The 17,995-nt window shown below is 45.4% G+C and overlaps 1 protein-coding gene across 1 annotated transcript in view; it reads right to left on the bottom strand.

Moving 5' to 3' along the window:
• The window catches only part of ARHGEF28 (Rho guanine nucleotide exchange factor 28), a 251,694-nt gene that overhangs the window by 125,542 nt on the left and 108,157 nt on the right, over positions 1-17,995 (bottom strand). The window contains 3 exon segments of the mRNA XM_058656335.1: positions 4,553-4,622; positions 7,321-7,501; positions 10,092-10,275. Of these exon segments, the coding sequence (XP_058512318.1) occupies positions 4,553-4,622; positions 7,321-7,501; positions 10,092-10,275 (435 nt within the window).

Consider the following 17,995-nt stretch of genomic DNA (forward strand, 5'->3'; position numbering starts at 1 on the left):
GACAACACTTGCTAAACATCCACTCCGTCCATTACTGGGCAAGGTGCTGCCTCTGTACTTCTTCGTTTCCAGCTCATTCGCCGGTCAGCATTCAATGACATCCTCCAGCTCCACCCCTAAACCGGTCTGTGGCCACGTCGAAGCTCTCGGCAGAGCCTGCGTGCTGCAGGCACGTGGCCACGACACATGGCTGCTCTCGTCCAGGCCATCACAGCTAGGGAGAGGTGGGCCATTCGGAACAGGGCTCGTCCAAGGACCCTCACATGAATTCTGGACACAAGGCCAAGGCAGTAGTCCCAGTATCACACAGGTAGGTCCCCTGTGACAGAGCAGGGGCCAGGATGTGTTAGCACGGGCATTGATGGCGTAGACGCTTCTTCCCTGAGTTCCAACAGCCTGGGCAAACTGTTAGCCCAGAGGAGTCCCCAGATCTTCTCTGGGGTGCTAATCCCTCATGTATAAAATGGAAAAATTTGATTCTAGACTCCCAGAAACATACTTGCCCATTCCCACTGGTGTAAGTGCTCCATGGGTGTACACGTCCCCACTGGCGTGAACACCCCAAGAGTGTACTCACTGCTGCCTGGCCAGCGCCTAGGACACTGCCACTTTCAATATTTGAGTGGAAGGAAGTAAAAGTAAACTTCTCGATAGCAAGGAGTTTCTCTTGTTTTTGCTTTGTTTGAGGTTACTGCTATATCATCAATGCCTAGAACAAGCCTGGTATCAAGTGCGTAGCCAAAATTATCTACTATTGGGCAAGTAAGGGAGAAAAGTCTGGCTGCCCAGACTGTATCTAATATTGGGACCCACGGCCTCTCCTGTCTTGCTCAAGCTCACCAGAGGGCAGGCGCTCTGAACCTGCAGGAAGCTACTTTCTCTCTCCACCACTGGAACTCAGGCACCTATCCCCACTCCCACTGCTCGTTCAGGAACATAGACAAGCTGGTTTATAGGCCCCAAGGAACACAACAGCTGAAATAGCACATCACCTAGAAGGGTTTTTATTACAAACGATCTGAAAAGACAAGGAATTCGTGAAGTGTTGAATAGGATGGCCATGATTCCCAGTTTGCCATTGACCCAATGGGCAGTTGGCACCCCGGCCCCAGATGCCAGCCAGAGCTGAAGTGGGGTGTTGGCGGGGGAGTGAGGCAGAGGATTGAGGAGACTGAAGGTGATCACGAGAAGTATGACAGCCACACCCTGGTCCCTTCCCGTTGTAATGGGACTGCCCGTGTGGGTGGTAAGGGCCCAAGTGAAAGTGACCCAGGAGGAAGCTGGCACAGAGGGGATAATTGGCAACAAACGAAGATGAGTGGCAGGTTGCAGTGCCATGTGGCACAGAGCAGTACACTAAAGATTCCTTGGGATCCATGGGGGAGCCCTGTTGGATCCCCCAGCCACAGGGGACTCACTATAGCCTGTGAGACAGGAACAGCAAGGGAGGGAACAGAGCTAGCTTGTGGATTAATAAACCTTACTAATTGGTTTATTAATATGAGCATGTTAAAATGGGATGTTTTCAGCCATTCAATTCATTTGGAATAGCTCCCCATTATCCTGGAATTCTAATTATAATCACAAAGTTACAGAAAGATAATGGTCCATTGGCAATAACAAAACCAAGCATCATACACTCTCCAGAGACAGCAAAGTTAATTTTCTGGCCGAAGTTATTCCTGCTCCTGAAGAAAAGCATGATTCACTAAAAAAAAATCCTGTTAATCCCAAAGAGAAAGCTTTCTGTAGAATCTAAAAAAAGTAAGAAGCTTTTGATCAACCTGTCTTGTTCTTCCAATAGTCTCAGCAGGGCTCCTGAATGGGAGCAAAGACCATTTTTGCTTTGGCTGAACACTGCCCCCTGTTGGCATATGCACAAACTTTCCCAAGTTCCTCGAAATAACTGCACAGGAATTACTAACTCCTGGTACAGCTTCGCTTATTGGTTTAGTGACTTGAGGCCAATAAGCAGCCAGCTGTCCTGTGAGCTGTCCCAGGACCCATCCAATTCAACCTGTCTAAAACTGAGTGATTTGTTTTGCCAAACCCTGCTTCCTGTAATGCCTACAGCACCCAAGAATGCAGGAATCACTCGTGACCCTCACCACAGACTCCTTCAGGTCAGAACTCGCCGGCCCTCTCCCATCCTATCGCCTGCCTTCCACTTGCCCCCAAACCTGTTCTATGTACATCTCCAGGGTGAATTTATTAAAACAGTGGCCTGATCTAATTTGCTTAAACCTACTCCCAGAATGTCAGGGTGGAGTTTTGGCTCCATGTCTTAGTTACAAACCCTACAGATCTGTCTGCCTCTCAAAACTGTGTTCCTGGCACCACCACCACAACCAACAACAACAACACAGAGACGCACTCACTCACTACAACTGCAACCTGACCTTTATTTTCCCCTGCTCGTCACATGGCTCAGGACTCTGTATTGCATGGAGTTCCACTGTCTGGATTTCCTACCCTCTATCAGATCACAGGGTCACCCCCTCCAGGAGGGTCACCCCCTCCAGGAAGCCCACTCTGACTACCTGACTCACAGTTTAGAACATGCTCATATTGCAATTTGCAAATGACTCCTGGAGCACTTGTCTTCCTGGGCTGGGAGAGCTTGTTTTTCTGCCCCAACCATAAACAGTAAGATCGTTGAGGACAAACACATGCAACTGAATCACTTGCTGAGACCTCATTTTGTTCTAAATTAGTTGAAGGTGGACTATAACGAAGAGAAATACACAAGATGATGTTCAAAGATGGTTTTAAAAGGCAGGAGTTCTAAGAAGCAAAAGCAAGCAAGAATCTCAAGGTCCCGTGAAAATGCAGCTCACAAGTGCCCTCTGGCAGTCAGAAACTCAGCTCTGAGCTCTTTTACCAGCCAACACGCAGGGAAGAAACCTGATCAGTTAAAGCTACAGCAGCCACCGTGAGCCAAGCACTCAGGAGCAGCCAGGGTTCCCGAGGTAGCCCCGAAGGCCCTACCGTGCCTCCCGGGGAGAGTGTAAAGTGAACCTTGCTTGCTTGAGCAAGCCAGGCAGATTGTAGCTCCCTGCCCACAGCCAGCAACAGCTTCCCACAGGGGAGCGTGGCAAAGGCCACCCCCGGAGGCCTCAGCAGGAGCGGTGTATGCAGCAGACAGTTCAGCTGGTTAGTTCCAAGGCAGGTGCTGGGAGCCAGGTCATGCAGACTCCCAGCGACAGGCCATAAATCTCCCTTCTCAAGGATCGCTTCTTAAGAGACAAGTTCAAGATTACACTGCTTGACCATTCCTTGCAATGCCACTACTCCATATTGCCCACAAAAAAGCAGTATCAGTGGCACTTCCCAACTACTAGCCTCGGCAGTGTAGGAATATGGACATTATTTTTCCTCCCGCTTCTGGCATGGTGCTGTGAGAACAATGTCCCTTTACTTTAACGTGTTTCCTGATACGTCCCTCTACCATTCTATACATGCATGAGCAGACAACACAACCCTACTCTCCAGAATATATGTAACCCGGCCTTTAAAAAATAAACCTCTATGCAATACCCTCACAAAAAGCAGGAAGCAAAGACAGTGGTAATGCTAAGTATTTCAACATCCAGAACCTTTGCCCAAACTACTCCAGGAGACACACCCATAGGGGGCATTATTATTCCTTCTTTTTTGTAACCGCTTTGAGTGTTGAAAACAAAACAAAACCGGAATCCGTGCCAGACAGGAAGTATAGGAATATGGAAAAAAAAACCAGAAATGACAATGTCTCCTGGAATAAAAGCTCGTATTTATTACTAGCTCTTGCAGAAAAGCCGAAATCACCACACTTCAGTGGGGAAGGCGTGCCTACAGACACCGCTACGACTCCACACGCTGTCAAGTGAAATGGAGAAGTGATGAGATCTTACAAAAAAAAAAAAAAAAGACCTCTCTCAGGAGCAAGTGCTCTCTCTCTCTCTCACTAAATTACAAAGGGGCAAAAAAAGCAAGCAAACAAACATATCCTTCTACAGCGAGCTCCCACCACGAGCAGAGTGTACATTCAGTCTCAAATGACCTTCAGGAAGGTGACGGCAACAGGACATGGTTTAGCATTGCTGGCCCTGGCCTCTAGGCATCAGTGGTGCTCCTAGTCCTCCCGACAACCAAAACATCCCTGCAGAGGCTGCAGAGCCGCCCTGTACATCCCACAGGCCCCGCCCAGAGCAGGAGCTCCACTGAGACGAACAGTGAGAGAACGGACCAAACGACCGCACGCGTGAACAATCTGAAGCGTGCCATGAGGGGAGCCCTTTCTGGGGATCCGGAGAAGCCTGCAAGGATCAGGAAGGTGAGACCTGCTGCACGGCCTGGCACGCAGTACCCAGTAAGGGCTTGCTGAATACACCATGCAAACACGACGCCACCTTGGACACCTTGGACACGACCCAGGGGCGTGATGACGTCCAACAACCCCTGATCGCTGCCTCGAAGCCCCTTGCTTCCTGCTCTGGCTCAGCACCCACAAGAGACCAGTCACCCAGAGAGTCCCAGTACCTCTGGGGATCCCTAAGAGGAGCATGTATACCTTCTTCGGTTTCTGCAGCATTGGAGGGCATGGATGGTCTTTCTTCTGGCTTGGCTTCTTGTTCAAGAGCCTAAGAAAAGAAAGAAAACGTGTGTGGGGAAGAAACTGAAATTCATTTGAGGTTTTGGATAGTCAACAAGAGATCAAAATTACATTTCAGGATTTTCAGAAGGCCAGCACAGTGGCACAGCACACTAATTCTCCAACTGCAGCGCTGGCCCATGTCCTGGCTGTTCTACTCCTGGTATAGTTCCCTGCTTATGGCCTGGGAAAGCAGCCGAGGATGGCTCAAGTCCTAGAATTCCTGCATTCACATGGGAGACCCAGAAGCTCCTGGCTCCTGGCTTTGGACTGACAGATAAAAGATCTCTCTGCCAATCCTTCTCTATGTAAATCTGCCTTTCGAGTAAAATAACCTTTTTAAAAAAATTGAATCTCAGTGACAGGGAGTCAGAGAAAACAAGATTGGGTGAAAGTAGCTGAGAACACACAACCAGCTCCCTGGAGGTCAGAGGGCAGACCATCCCTGCTGCTAAAGCCTTCACAGCTTCCTCAGGTCTTAAAAAACCACAAGATTCTCAGAAATTCGAGGCAGGAACCAAAAAAAAAAAAAGAACAGGGAATTTTGAAACCAGAAACAAAGGTTGCCAGTTTATGTGCCTGCCTTCCTGGACCAACTCCCATCACACTCCACGACACAGGCAGGATCGTGACCAAGGGGAGGATCCAGAAACGTGTGCCATGAGGTGCAGGCTGCCACACACTGATACAGGGGATCCCTGGCTGAAGCCAAGGAGAGGAACCACCCTCAGCCTTTAGAGAAGAGCTGCCCTTTTAGAACTGTCTGGGTTTTCTTCACAAATTGCTTCTCTGCAGCCAATGAAAATTAAAGATACACAGAATTACGTGTGGATGTGCCAAAATGGTCCAATATCGCCCGACTGTACTGGTACATGTTCCGGTCATCAGCACCCTCGGGCAGGTAACAACTCAGATGTCACAGGCCACCAAATCCCACAGGGCATGTTGGTAAAAGCCCAGAGGGTTGAGGATCTCACTGTGACTATTTCAGAAGAGCATCCTGAGTCTGGAGCAAGAAAAAAAATAAAAGCATATACAATTTACCCAGCCACTGCAGGGCAGGGGACAACAAGCACTTTGTCCTCCACCTCGTATAGGCTATTCACTCACCCCAGGCCTCGGCCAGCACACCATGTCCTGTCTACCAGAGCCCAGGATGGAATTAAGGAGTGGACAGGAGGAAGCCTGTTTTGGGCAACACATAGGAGTTAGCAGTGAGCGTACCTGGGCTGGAGGAGAGGTCACCATAGTAACTCCAGGCCGAGGGTAACCAGCATTCCCTTTGGTCAGTGGGAGCAGCCCCCTGAGACCCAGGTCTTGCCATAAGGGAAGACCCCAAACCTACGAGAAGAGTGTGAGCTGTTCTTTTTCAAAGAGAGAGAGAAAGAGAACAGAGAGACAGAAAGAAACAGAACAATGCCCCCACCTGCTAGTCACTCCCTAAACAGCCTCAAGAGGCATATCTGGGTCAAGCCAGATCTGGGTCAGAAGCCAGGCATCCACCGAGCTTCCCATACAAGCAGCAGGAGCCCCTGCACGCAGGCCGTCTTCTGTTGCCTCCCCAGGCCGTGAGCAGGGAGCTGGATCGGAAGCAGAGCAGCCGGGGACTCAAACCAGCACTCCGCCATGGAATGTGGGCCTCATGCACCAGCCCCTCGGGCTGTTTGGGGATTATACCACAAAACTTGTTGCTAGGGAATCCCATTTTATGTTTGTAGACAGGAGTATTAGAGTTTAACTTTCCATTCTTGTGACTTATTTTAGATGCAACTTTAGAAAATGCAGACTTCCTAGCTGCTCTATTATCTTTGGCCCAATTCCAGAACTAAAGTATTAACCTTCCGTTTAAGAAAAAAAGACTTTTGTTTTATGTTATGAAATAACATAAAAACATTTAGAAGGTACAATTAACATTTTGCCTGTAACTTCATTTCCTAGTATCTTTTTAGTTTGCATATTTAAGTTAAATATAGGAATCTATCATGCTATACCCTCAGCTGTAACACAGCGTGGAAACACAACATCCTTCCCTCTGTGGACACCTACAGCTCCTGGGTGCTATCCCGTTGCACAGCTCTGGGACTTAGTCAAGCAAGCTCAGGTTTCTGCAACAAGATGGTGTGGTGGCTGCTCCACAGTTTTGCAGATTTCTGAGCAATGCCCACGTAGCACTCAAATCTGGCACTGGCGCCATGGTGGGAGGAGAAAGGCCTCTTTGAGAAAGAAACTGGTTCTTCTTGTCCTCATTCAAACAGCATCTGTAGGCTGGAACAAATGCTTACCCACATCTAAGCCATGAAAAAGCTCAGGCGTCAATGTTAAACATGCAAAGTGGTTATAAACACAAATGCTTTTGATAAGAATGATATTATTCTCAAATCAAGAGCAGATACCCAACAGTAGAATACTAAAAATCAATCTCGAGCAAGACTCCTTTAAAACTAAAGGAAACAAGGTCATTTTGTAAACTATGATTTCACCATTGCAAAAATATATAATAATCTTCACTCTACTGATCCAACACAATTTCCAGTTCTGTCTCCTCAAAATTTCACTAGGAAAAGTTAAAGATACTACGCCCCCCAAAACCTTCTCCCCAGTGCAAAGTATTGAAACTCTTAAGGAGTGTGTGTGATTGTGTGTGATTGTGTGTGTGTGTGTGTGTGTGTAGGTAACTGGGCACAAACCTTAACAAGAAAGGCTCTATCCCAGAAGTACTTCCGGAAGAGTTTAATATCTGCCTCCAACAGATGCTCGGCCGTGTGGTTGAAGGTCAGGGTCAGCGTTTCCGATGAGTGAACATACTGCAGGAAGGCATCTTCACTGAGCTGCACTCGGGAGAAGCCCGGCGACTGCCCACCCTGGAAACTGCAACAGGACAAGTGAGAGGCCACACACACTGCCAGAGATGCTCACCAGAGAACCCCGCACCCCCACTGCCACATCCACACGATCAACACGGGAGATCATGTGAGCAGATGGTAACGAGACCACCCTTCATTCTCCACGCAGAGAAAATGCCTATTGAAAAGTCCGGTGCTACCTACTAAGCAGTACTGAGTTTTAAACATGGTACTTCACCTTAATATTTCATTCTCCTTTTAATCTAAAATGATGCCTTGTTCTTTCCCGGGGCCACAAGTAGAACAAATTAGCTGGCAGCCAACAGCTTATTAGGTGATTACAGTGGAAAACAGACATGATCCCCAGGGAACAGAGTGAGGTTTGGATGTTACAAACAACTGCACTGTTCATAATACGCTGGTACTAGCGCAGTCAATCAGCTCTCATGCAAATTAAAATGTGCATAAATTTGATGTTATATTTTTTGATACACTCATCAACAAAGGAACAGTATTCTCAACTAGATTCTTGAATATCAGCTTGTTTTCTATTTCTTGGCAAAGAAAGAAAACTGCCCATTTATTAGCTTCATGTTTAGCATCACAGTATTCTGGATGGCTTGAGTCACAAAACAGCAACTGCGAAGAAGCTTCAGGAGGTCAATATGGATGACCCAGACAAGAGCCCACCTCGGCTTGTTGTCACACGCAACAGGCTGTTCCCAGGTCCTGCCTGTCACAGAGACAGCCTCTTGTCTCCTTAATGCTTCTGATATGACCTCATCCTGTTAATGAGTGGTCTGCTTTACAAAAATATATTTCACCTCCAATGACACAGATGTAATCCCCATTGAAATAAAGCAACAATGCTCCAATAAAGAACAATTGTACTGTAAGACTTGAGGAATCTCCCCAGATGCTTGATACTAATTACTGGCCAGGATTCCAGAATTGTCTGGACAACAGCTCCCTGTGCTGACAACAAGCCACAAAAGTGACGGGTGCTGGGCCTGAACAATAAGATCAGTGTTAATAATTCAGAACATGGAAACTTCATCATACACTCAGAATTTAGCATACAGACTACTTCTAATCTCGGGCATGAATGAGAATATTAGACAAGTAAACATTTAAAGCACATACTATTTTAAGGTCCTGCATACAATAAAAACAAAAAGATACGAAAATACCAAAAGATAAAATCAGGACTTCAGTAGAATACTGAACTAGCCACATGATGAAGTCAAGGACAGCTTTCTTGCCTTGCTCTTTTTTTTTTTTTTAAAGATTTATTTATTTTATTACAGCCAGATATACACAGAGGAGGAGAGACAGAGAGGAAGATCTTCCATCCGATGATTCACTCCCCAAGTGACCTCAACGGCCGGTGCTGTGCCAAACTGAAGCCAGGAACCTGGAACCTCTTCCGGGTCTCCCACGCGGGTGCAGGGTCCCAATGCATTAGGCCGTCCTCGACTGCTTTCCCAGGCCACAAGCAGGGAGCTGGATGGGAAGTGGAGCTGCCGGGATTAGAACCGGCGCCCATATTGGATCCCGGGGCTTTCAAGGCGAGGACTTTAGCCGCTAGGCCACGCCGCCGGGCCCTTGCCTTGCTCTTTTTAGCAGAGAAAGCAGGGTCATGTTAAGACCAAAAGGTACTCCCTTTAAAAAGTCTGGCCATGGTTAATGGTCACTTGACAAAACGAGGAAGAGAATTAGACCAAGTTCTGATGGCTACCCTAATGCCTATTGATGACCATGTAGCTATGAATTAACTTAATGTATTTCTACAAGCCAAATAAGAAAAAGTCTCTTATTTCAAAGGCATACCATGCATTAATATACATTAATATACAGTAATAATATTTAATATTTATGTAGCTCTTTATAATTTTCACTGTACCTTCCCATTTGTTTTTTTTTTTTTTTGCCACATGTGAAGGAAAATCACTATGTATGAATCCTTGTTTCTTAAGAATAATGATTAATCTGGACCATTCTAATAACAAATTACACAGTGATTATTCATCAGAAACACCTGCACCACTATCAACACAGAAAACTTTAAAATTCACAAAGTAGTCCCTTTATATGATTGTACTGGATGCTAATGACCTTCTCCCTGACTTCAAGACTTTTGTCACTCATTGATTCAACAAATATGTATATTTCTTCAGTGAAAATGATGTGCCATATATGATATGCACATAGGGCCCACGGGAAAAATAGACATAATCCCAGTCCTCAAAGGATTTAGGAGGGATATAGAGATAAAACAAATGGCTGGGTATAAAAACCAATATATTATGATAATACTGTGAATTTACTGTTCTCGTAACAAACAGCCTCTCTGAGGCAGTGACACATAAACTGAAACCTTAAACATAAGGATGGGTTCAGCTACTGTTTCCTCTGCTTTATGCATTACCACCCCTTAAAAGGTGAACACCAAATATATTTACGTATCTTTTCATGTCTTTGCGTACCCTATGCTTTATTATATCTACTCAGAGTAAAATAAACCACAACTAGCTATGGTTTGGTAATTTACATTTTCTTTATCAAGCTTAGCAGACTTTATAAAAAGAGATTAGCTATCACACAGTTAGACTCACTTCTTGATATCTTCCACCAGCTTGGAGTGTCCGCCCTGGAAAGCTAAGTCTAACGGTGTGGAGCCCTCTTCATTGGGTAAAGCCAGGGCCTGAACTCCCCCAGGCAGACACAGGAGGAACTGGGAGAGCTTGGCCAGGCCCCATCTCACAGCCAGGTGCAGAAGAGACTCCCTGTGCAGAGACACTGAAAAGAAGAGAGAAGGTACAGTATTAGTTCCTCCATACACAACATTTGTTTTGCATGTTGTACCACGGAATCAGTGTGTGTAAGTCTAATAAGCATGTCAGAGCTGGCAGGAACAGCACAGGCACCTCATTCTACAATGTGGGGAGGTCAAGGGCTTGGTCTATGATCAGGCAGTCCCAGTAGGTGATGGAGCCAGGAATGTCCTTCTCTGGTGCATGGTTCTCTCCACCCAGGACATGACAGCACCTGTTACTGAAGGCGCAGAGAAGTCACACCAGGAAAAGAGGGTGTAGCAAAGGCCACCCTTCACAAGCAGACGTGTGTCACCTACCACGGTGTCCTCCAGGGAGATGTGCAGCCTCCTCAGAACTGCTCCTCCTCTGGTGAGAGAGACTGGGTCTCACCTGCCCAGAAAACTGGAGAGTGTGCTCTGTCTCAGACTTCCTAGCAGTGCTTCAGACCCCTAAAGTCCTCTGAAGATCGCCCAAAGCCGCCTAATACTTCAAGAACAAGGCCTTTTCTGCACACTTGTGGGAAGAGTGCTCCTGGCTGGTTAGCATCTCTGTCGTGGTATTTGCAGCTCTGTATTAGAACTGCCTTCTGACTTGGTCCTTGATGTATTTCACTCCTAACTTGCTGTCTGGCAACCCAAAGCTATTTGGTGTTTGTGCAGTTGGATAGTACCTGGTTGTTAAAAATCTCAATTATTTGTGATGTTTAAATGACCTAATCTGAACCAAGCTTGTACACCTGTGTTCCTAATGCCTGAGACACTGCTGGTCCAAGATAAACTTTACATTTTAAAAAAAGTGAAAGAATAAATGGCCTACATTAAAAAACCTAATAAGCCCATGAACCTCACAGGCATCAAGACACATCTTCAAACAAGCCTAATTTTAACAGGTGAAACACAGCATCCCAGCCCTCACAACCTGCTACAATGAACATGAGTAAAAGTTTGAACTCAACACAGTCTCTCCAGTTGGATCACATCACTGACAGTTTGTAGCCCAGATGAGACCTGAATAACATGGCACCACCATGGAACGTAAACCCAAGAGAGAGGGAGTTTGTCTTTTGTCCTGTGTTATCCATCCCCATTCTGGCACAGACTGGCATGCGCAGGTGATCTATAAATGTCGACTTGTGAGATCAATGAATAAATGACTGCTACTCCTTTTCCCTGTGAATATCCACATGTTAGCTTTTAATATATGTCTGCAGGTGCCATATGGAACATCTCCCACTCAGATACCCCTTAAGTAAAATCTGAGAGCAGCAGCTGTGACCTCTCACAATGCCACCGACCAATGATTCACCAACCCCTTGTCTTCACTGGCATCGCCACACTGTTCCTGCAGACTCTTGCCCAAGCAAATGGTTGTTCATGACACAGTCTTCTCTCAAGACTCTTCTTCAGTAGGAACCAAACCAATCCTAAATCTATACAATGATCTTAATTCAGTCCTCCTCAAGGCCCCCTCATCACCTGCCTTTCCTCAGGTTAAAACACTCTCACTGAACGAACTTGGGAGTCTCAGTAAATTCAGACACCGCTAAGGCACAGGAGAGGCGGTATGGTGAGGCGGGGTTCTCTCTTCCCAGGGCAGACAATGAAGCTGGCTTCGTGAATGATACTTGAGAAGCCAACGTTCAACAGAGCTGGAATCTGAAGCAACCAGAAGGAAATACTCCACCGCACATGACTGCCAAAAATGACTGGCCTAGTTTACACTGTTAACCGGCCATCGCTGCTTGTCAACATCTAGCTCAATGAATATGAAGCTTTATAGTTGCAATCTGCAAACCAAGCCTTATCACAACGAAATGCCACTGGATTCTCTACCCAGGCTCCAGGAGCCTAGTGACACAGTACAGTGGCCCCAGTAAAATCACACCCCTAATTCTACAACATCCAAACACACATTGTTAAATACATTTGGCATCTTCATGTAAATCAAAAGAGCTGTGTTGGCTACTTAAAAAAACTTGTCTTCAACTATTTTATCTTTCATTTTTATTTTTTGACCATTACATTTATTTGATTAAGTAGTAGTTTCTTCATTCTTTTTTTTTTTTTTTTAAGATTTATTTTTATTAGACCCGGCACCGTGGCCTAGCAGCTAAAGTCCTCACCTTGAACGTGCAAGGATCCCATATGGGCACCAGTTCTAATCCCAGAAGCTCCACTTCCCATCCAGCTCCCTGCTTGTGGCCTGGGAAAGCAATCAAGCATGGTCCAAAGCCTTGGGGTCCTGCACCCACATGGGAGACCCAGAAGAGTTCCTGGCTCCTGGCTTCAGTTTGGCACAGCACTGGCCGTTGAGGTCACTTGGGGAGTGAATCATCAGACGGAAGATCTTTGTCTCTCCTTCTCTCTGTATGTCTGACTTTGCAATAAAAATAAATAAATCTTTAAAAAAAAGATTTACTTTATTGGACAGTCAGATACACAGGAGAGACAGAGAGGAAGATCTTTTGTCTGTCGATTGACTCTCCAAGTGGCCATAATGGCCAGAGCTGAGCCAATCTGAAGCCAGGAGTCTGGAGCCTCTTCTGGGTCTCCCACCTGGGTGCAGGGCCACCAGGATTAGAACCGTCACCCATATGGGATCCCAGTGCCTACAAGGCAAGGACTTTCACTGCTAGGCTACTGCGCCGGGCCCAGGTTTTTATTCTTAACATACTCAGCCAGGCATGTTTTGTGACATTTATACTTTTCTTTCTTTTCAAATAATAACCAGGCAGAGAGTTCTGAGAATCAGGTAACAAAATAAACAAGTACATGTGCACACACGTGGGTGCCTACGCTCCCCAGGACAACCCAGAGACACGAGGCAGCCACCGGGGCATTTCTAAGTCATGGATCCATTTGAATATGGAGAGAAATAACTCAAGACTGCTCAGACTGCAATTTTTGCCCAAGAAAAAGATAATCTAAAATGATATCTAATCTCTTTCTCTTCCTTTTTAAAAGAATGCCACTGGCAAATGACAACATGGTGCCAGTCGTGCACAGGGCATTCCCTGCAGTACCTGGTGCAACACCCTGAACACCGCTAAGGTTGGCTGCGATTCCCTGTGCCTGACCAAGCATGCTCTCCCCTGGACCAAGAGAGCTTCAAGATTTTCCTGCTGGTCCCAGAAGATGGAGGCTTTCTTTTTGCCTCCATCCTTACATCTGACCCAATGCAGAGACAGTAAATGTACTGGACTGAATCACTTCCTAGATAAATATCTCTGTCTTCTGGAGACTCCATCCACTTCCGAAGAGGAGGATCTTCTACTGTTTAAAGAAAACAAACAAAAGCCAACCAGAATACTCTAAGAAAAAGATGTTCTCATTCAGTATGGGATATAGCGGGGCAGATGAAGGCCAACAGCTTGAAACAGGAACATCATGACATACCTGAGTCATTCTGGCTGTTATAGAATGCCAGCTGTCTTACCAGTAACAGAAAAACAAACTGGAAAGGGGCTTACAATTCAGCAGAGGTGGGAGTGGGGGACAAGTTAATTACAATGAATTGCTTTGGCTTTTTCACTCAGTAAATGTGTCTTTTCCTGTTTAGCTGGTGCCAGCAGTTGCATGAGCCTCGTGTAACAAAGACAGAATTACTAATAATTGCTCTAATGGCTGACACTAAAAGGTTTGCCCTGTACTATCCTGAGAGCACAAACACGCAGACACAGCAAGGAACTGCACAGGGCAGCTTGCTCCCAAGCCCGCTGCGGCAGCACAGGGCCCACCTGGCTCACGCCAGGGAGGAAACTCTGGGTCCCTGTGTCTTGCCCCACAAATCATCAGTTTCTCTGTCCATGAATGAAGACATCTCAGACAGCTCATGGAAGGTGGAAGCGAAAGATAAGCTTGTGTGGGTGCCAAGAAGTTGTTTCATAATCCACATTTTCCATGACCTTTCTGAAGAGTCCCCCAAACAACTCCTAGGTTGCTAAGAGAACTCAAAGGAGGACTCTGGGAGACACGGACCATGCCAGGAGCACTTCCGGGACTTGGAGCTGGGGGATCCAGGATTGCCAGGCAATTTGGTTATTACCAAACTTGAGTTCGTTTACTGCTAGGTCTGAATTCAGAACGTATACAATTATCTGAATTATCACACCAACACAAGGCCTGGCTTATATCTCTCAGTGAACAGAAAACTCAGTTTGCAAGATTGAACCGGAAATTAGTCTATGTAGGCCCACCGATTCTAACAGATGTGCCCCTCCGGGGCCAAGGTGGGGGCGGGATAAGCAGTGAGCAAAGGAAAGAAGGTCCAGGAGATACCTCAGCATCCTCTACTCAAGTTTACTGGGAGCCTAATATTGCTCAAAAAACAAAACCTACTAAAAATAGTACAATCAATTATTTATTCAAGCCCTCCAAGTCCCATAGACACTACTAGAGGAAATGTAAATTTGTACAATCACTTTGAAGCAAAGAATAGTATTACCTAATCAATTTGAAGAAAAAAAGCCTCATAGCAAATCCGACCCATACTTACTTACATGCAAACCTTTACAAAGGGGATGCCTTGTGCATAAAAATCTAAATTAATCAAAGTCAGTAGTAACCTTAACGATCAACAATATTTTGCAGTATAATCATGCAATAGTATTCTAACAGTAAAAATAAATTACCCGGTAACCCAAAAGAAAAGTAACAAACAGAACATAAAAGGGACATTGTGCAATCAGAAAATCACAAACAACATGTGTTTCCATTAATAGGAACTTGTTCAACAGTGAAACCTGGGGCCTGCCTGGTAGAACAGCAGGTGAAGCCATCACCTCTGAGGTCAGCATCCCGTATCAACAGAGGTTCAAGCCCTGGCTGCAACTTTTCTGCTACGGTTCCTGGCCTGGGAAAACAGCAGAAAGCAGCCCGAGTACCTGGGCTCCCACCAACCACATGGGACACGTGGATACCGTTCCTGGCTCCTGCCTTCAAAGTGGCCTGGCCCCTTCACTACAACCATTTGGGAAATGAACTAACAGGTGGAAGGATCTCCCTCTCCCCTCCCCCAACCGTTCTCTATAACTCTATCTACCAAGTAAACAGATTCGTTTTAAGTGAAAACTAAACTATACTTAGGGCTATATGTAATATGTATGGATGGATACATAGATGAGATAGATAGATAGATAGATAGATAGATAGATAGATAATGTCTACAAAGCAAGGAAATGGTTACTATATAAGCCAACATTATACCTCTGAGCAGACAGAGAAAAATATAACCTTAAAAAATCAAAACTATGGATACCTCTAGGGACCACTGATTATGTATATTTCTATCTTCTCTCTTTTTTCAAACATATACACTCATACCAGGGAATTTTTTTTTAATCATAGGCATATCAACAGACTCCACTCCACAAATAATTAAATCATAATTTCCACATTAGATCTCAAGATTAATTCTTTTCTAAAGATTCTTAAGTGACTTTAACACGGAGGCAAGGATGGGATGTACCACTTTAAAAATCAAGTGGTTATGGCCCAGCACCGTGGACTAGTGGCTAAAGTTCTTGCCTTGCACACACCGGGATCCCATATGGGCGCTGGTTTGTATCCCGGTGCCCTGTTTTCCATCCAGCTCCCTGTTTGTGGCCTGGGAAAGCAGTGGAGGACGGCCCAAAGCCTTGGGACTTTACACCCATGTGGGAGACCCAGAAGAGGCTCCTGGCTTCAGATCAGCTTAGCTCTGGCCATTGTGGCCACTTGGGGAGTGAATCAGCAGACAGAAGATCCTCCGCTTTCTCTCTGTCTCCCCTCCTTTTTGTATATCTGCCTTTCCAATGAAAAGAAATCTTTTTTTTAAGTAGGTGATTAGCAAAATACATGTATCTGTCTACATTATGTTCTTGAATAGCTCCGAAGAGCTATTGGGTAAAATACTTCAAAGAACAATAATAAAAAGTCTTTTGTGACTTTCACATTTTTAGTCTGCATTACTCACTGCTAAGCCAGGAACAAGCCTTCAACATTTAGCAAGAATCCTAAGCTACAACGTGATGGGTACAATAATTTAGGAGCAAATTTCAGTTTTAAGTTCAAATTAATTCAGAAGTACTCCTCTATTGCAATAACATATAAACCCTGAGTGGAACCAGAAGTGCCATTAAGTACACCCAGCTTTTGAAAAGACCAAGCTTATTTTCTAATTCACATAAATCTAACTGATCAAGTGCTACTCTGATTTCCAAAGCCACCTTGGATCATCATGGTGATCCCAATTTGTACATCTAAGCTCCTCAACAAACACCGACCGAGACCAGTACTATCTGCCAGACCCTGTGGCCACAAAGATGAATACAGTTCCTGCTTTCAAGATGCGTGCAGCCAGATAATTTCATTCAGAACAATATACACACAGAGGCCAGGAAATGGCTGTCTGATGAACTAACTGTACCTACACGCTTAGACACAAACAGCACCAAGTGGCAATCAGGAAACCAACTGGCAGGTAAGAAAGCTCATCTATAGGTTAAATAACTGATTCAACCTACAGCTTGTATCACTACCTGAAAACATACACGTGTTTACAAAATGTTGAACAAAAAAAAAAAGAATACAAAAATATACACGAAGAAAACAGAAGAGGGAGTTTGCAAGGAATATCACACACAATCTGACAGCATTCAGTATTCTCAACAAGAATGGCAGAAAGAAACAGCACCTTCTGCTTCATGGAGCATACACAGGGCTCGGGCTAGTAAGTCGAGTCAGGCTTCTTCACAGCAGAGTGGGGCTTGCAGCGTGCAGGACAGGAATTGCAAAGTTAAACACATTCAAGAGAAAATCGTGGAAACGGGCCATCCCAGAGAGCACAAGATGAACGTGGCAGTCATTGAGTGGGTCACAAAGCTAAAGGCAGAGAAACGGAAGTAAGGATGATGGCAACCCTGAGCTCCCAGAAACTTTCTCTCTGCCTCAGAAGCATCTGAAAACTCAAGACAACCACCACTCTCAGCAGCAAATAGTCCAGGAACATACCCATCACCTCACTCATACAGTCCTTCCAGAAAACTGACATCGTATGTTCCACACTGGAGCAAACCACAGGCATCTTAGCATCTCACATAGGCTGGACTTTATTTGAGCTCCTGGAACTGGTGCTACATCATTGGTGCTACATCACTTCAGTCTGGAGGAATTTCCAGACTGAATCCTACAATATGAGCATTATAGAGCACAATGGGGGAGTTTGGATTTGAACACCTGGATGAAACCACTTAACTCTCACCTTCCCAACTGCTTGACTCAGGGTTTTTTAAAAAGCTTTATTTATTTTTATTGAAAGGCAAATTTACTAGAGAAGGAAAGATAGAAAGATCTTCCATCTGCTAGTTCACTCCTTAAATGGCTGCAACAGCCAGAGCTGAGACTATCTGAAGCCAGGAGCCAAGAGTTTCTTCTAGGTCTCTCGCATGGGTGCAGGGTCCCAAGGGTTTAGACCCTCCTCCACTGCTTTCCCAGGCCAAAAGCAGGAAAGTGGACAGAAAATGGAGCATCCAGGACACAAGCCAGTGTCCATATGGGATCCTGGTGCTTACAAGTGGAGTGTAGGTAGTCAATGGATTGCATACACAAAACAGAGATATTTCCAGGCTAGGATGTGGAAACAATTGATGGGTTCAATAGATGGGCTTATGGGAACTCCCATAGTCTCAAGTCAACTTCCACATACTGTTGAGATGTAAATATCTC

This window comes from Ochotona princeps, chromosome 28, assembly GCF_030435755.1.
Source record: "Ochotona princeps isolate mOchPri1 chromosome 28, mOchPri1.hap1, whole genome shotgun sequence".
Taxonomy (NCBI): Eukaryota; Metazoa; Chordata; class Mammalia; order Lagomorpha; family Ochotonidae; genus Ochotona; species Ochotona princeps.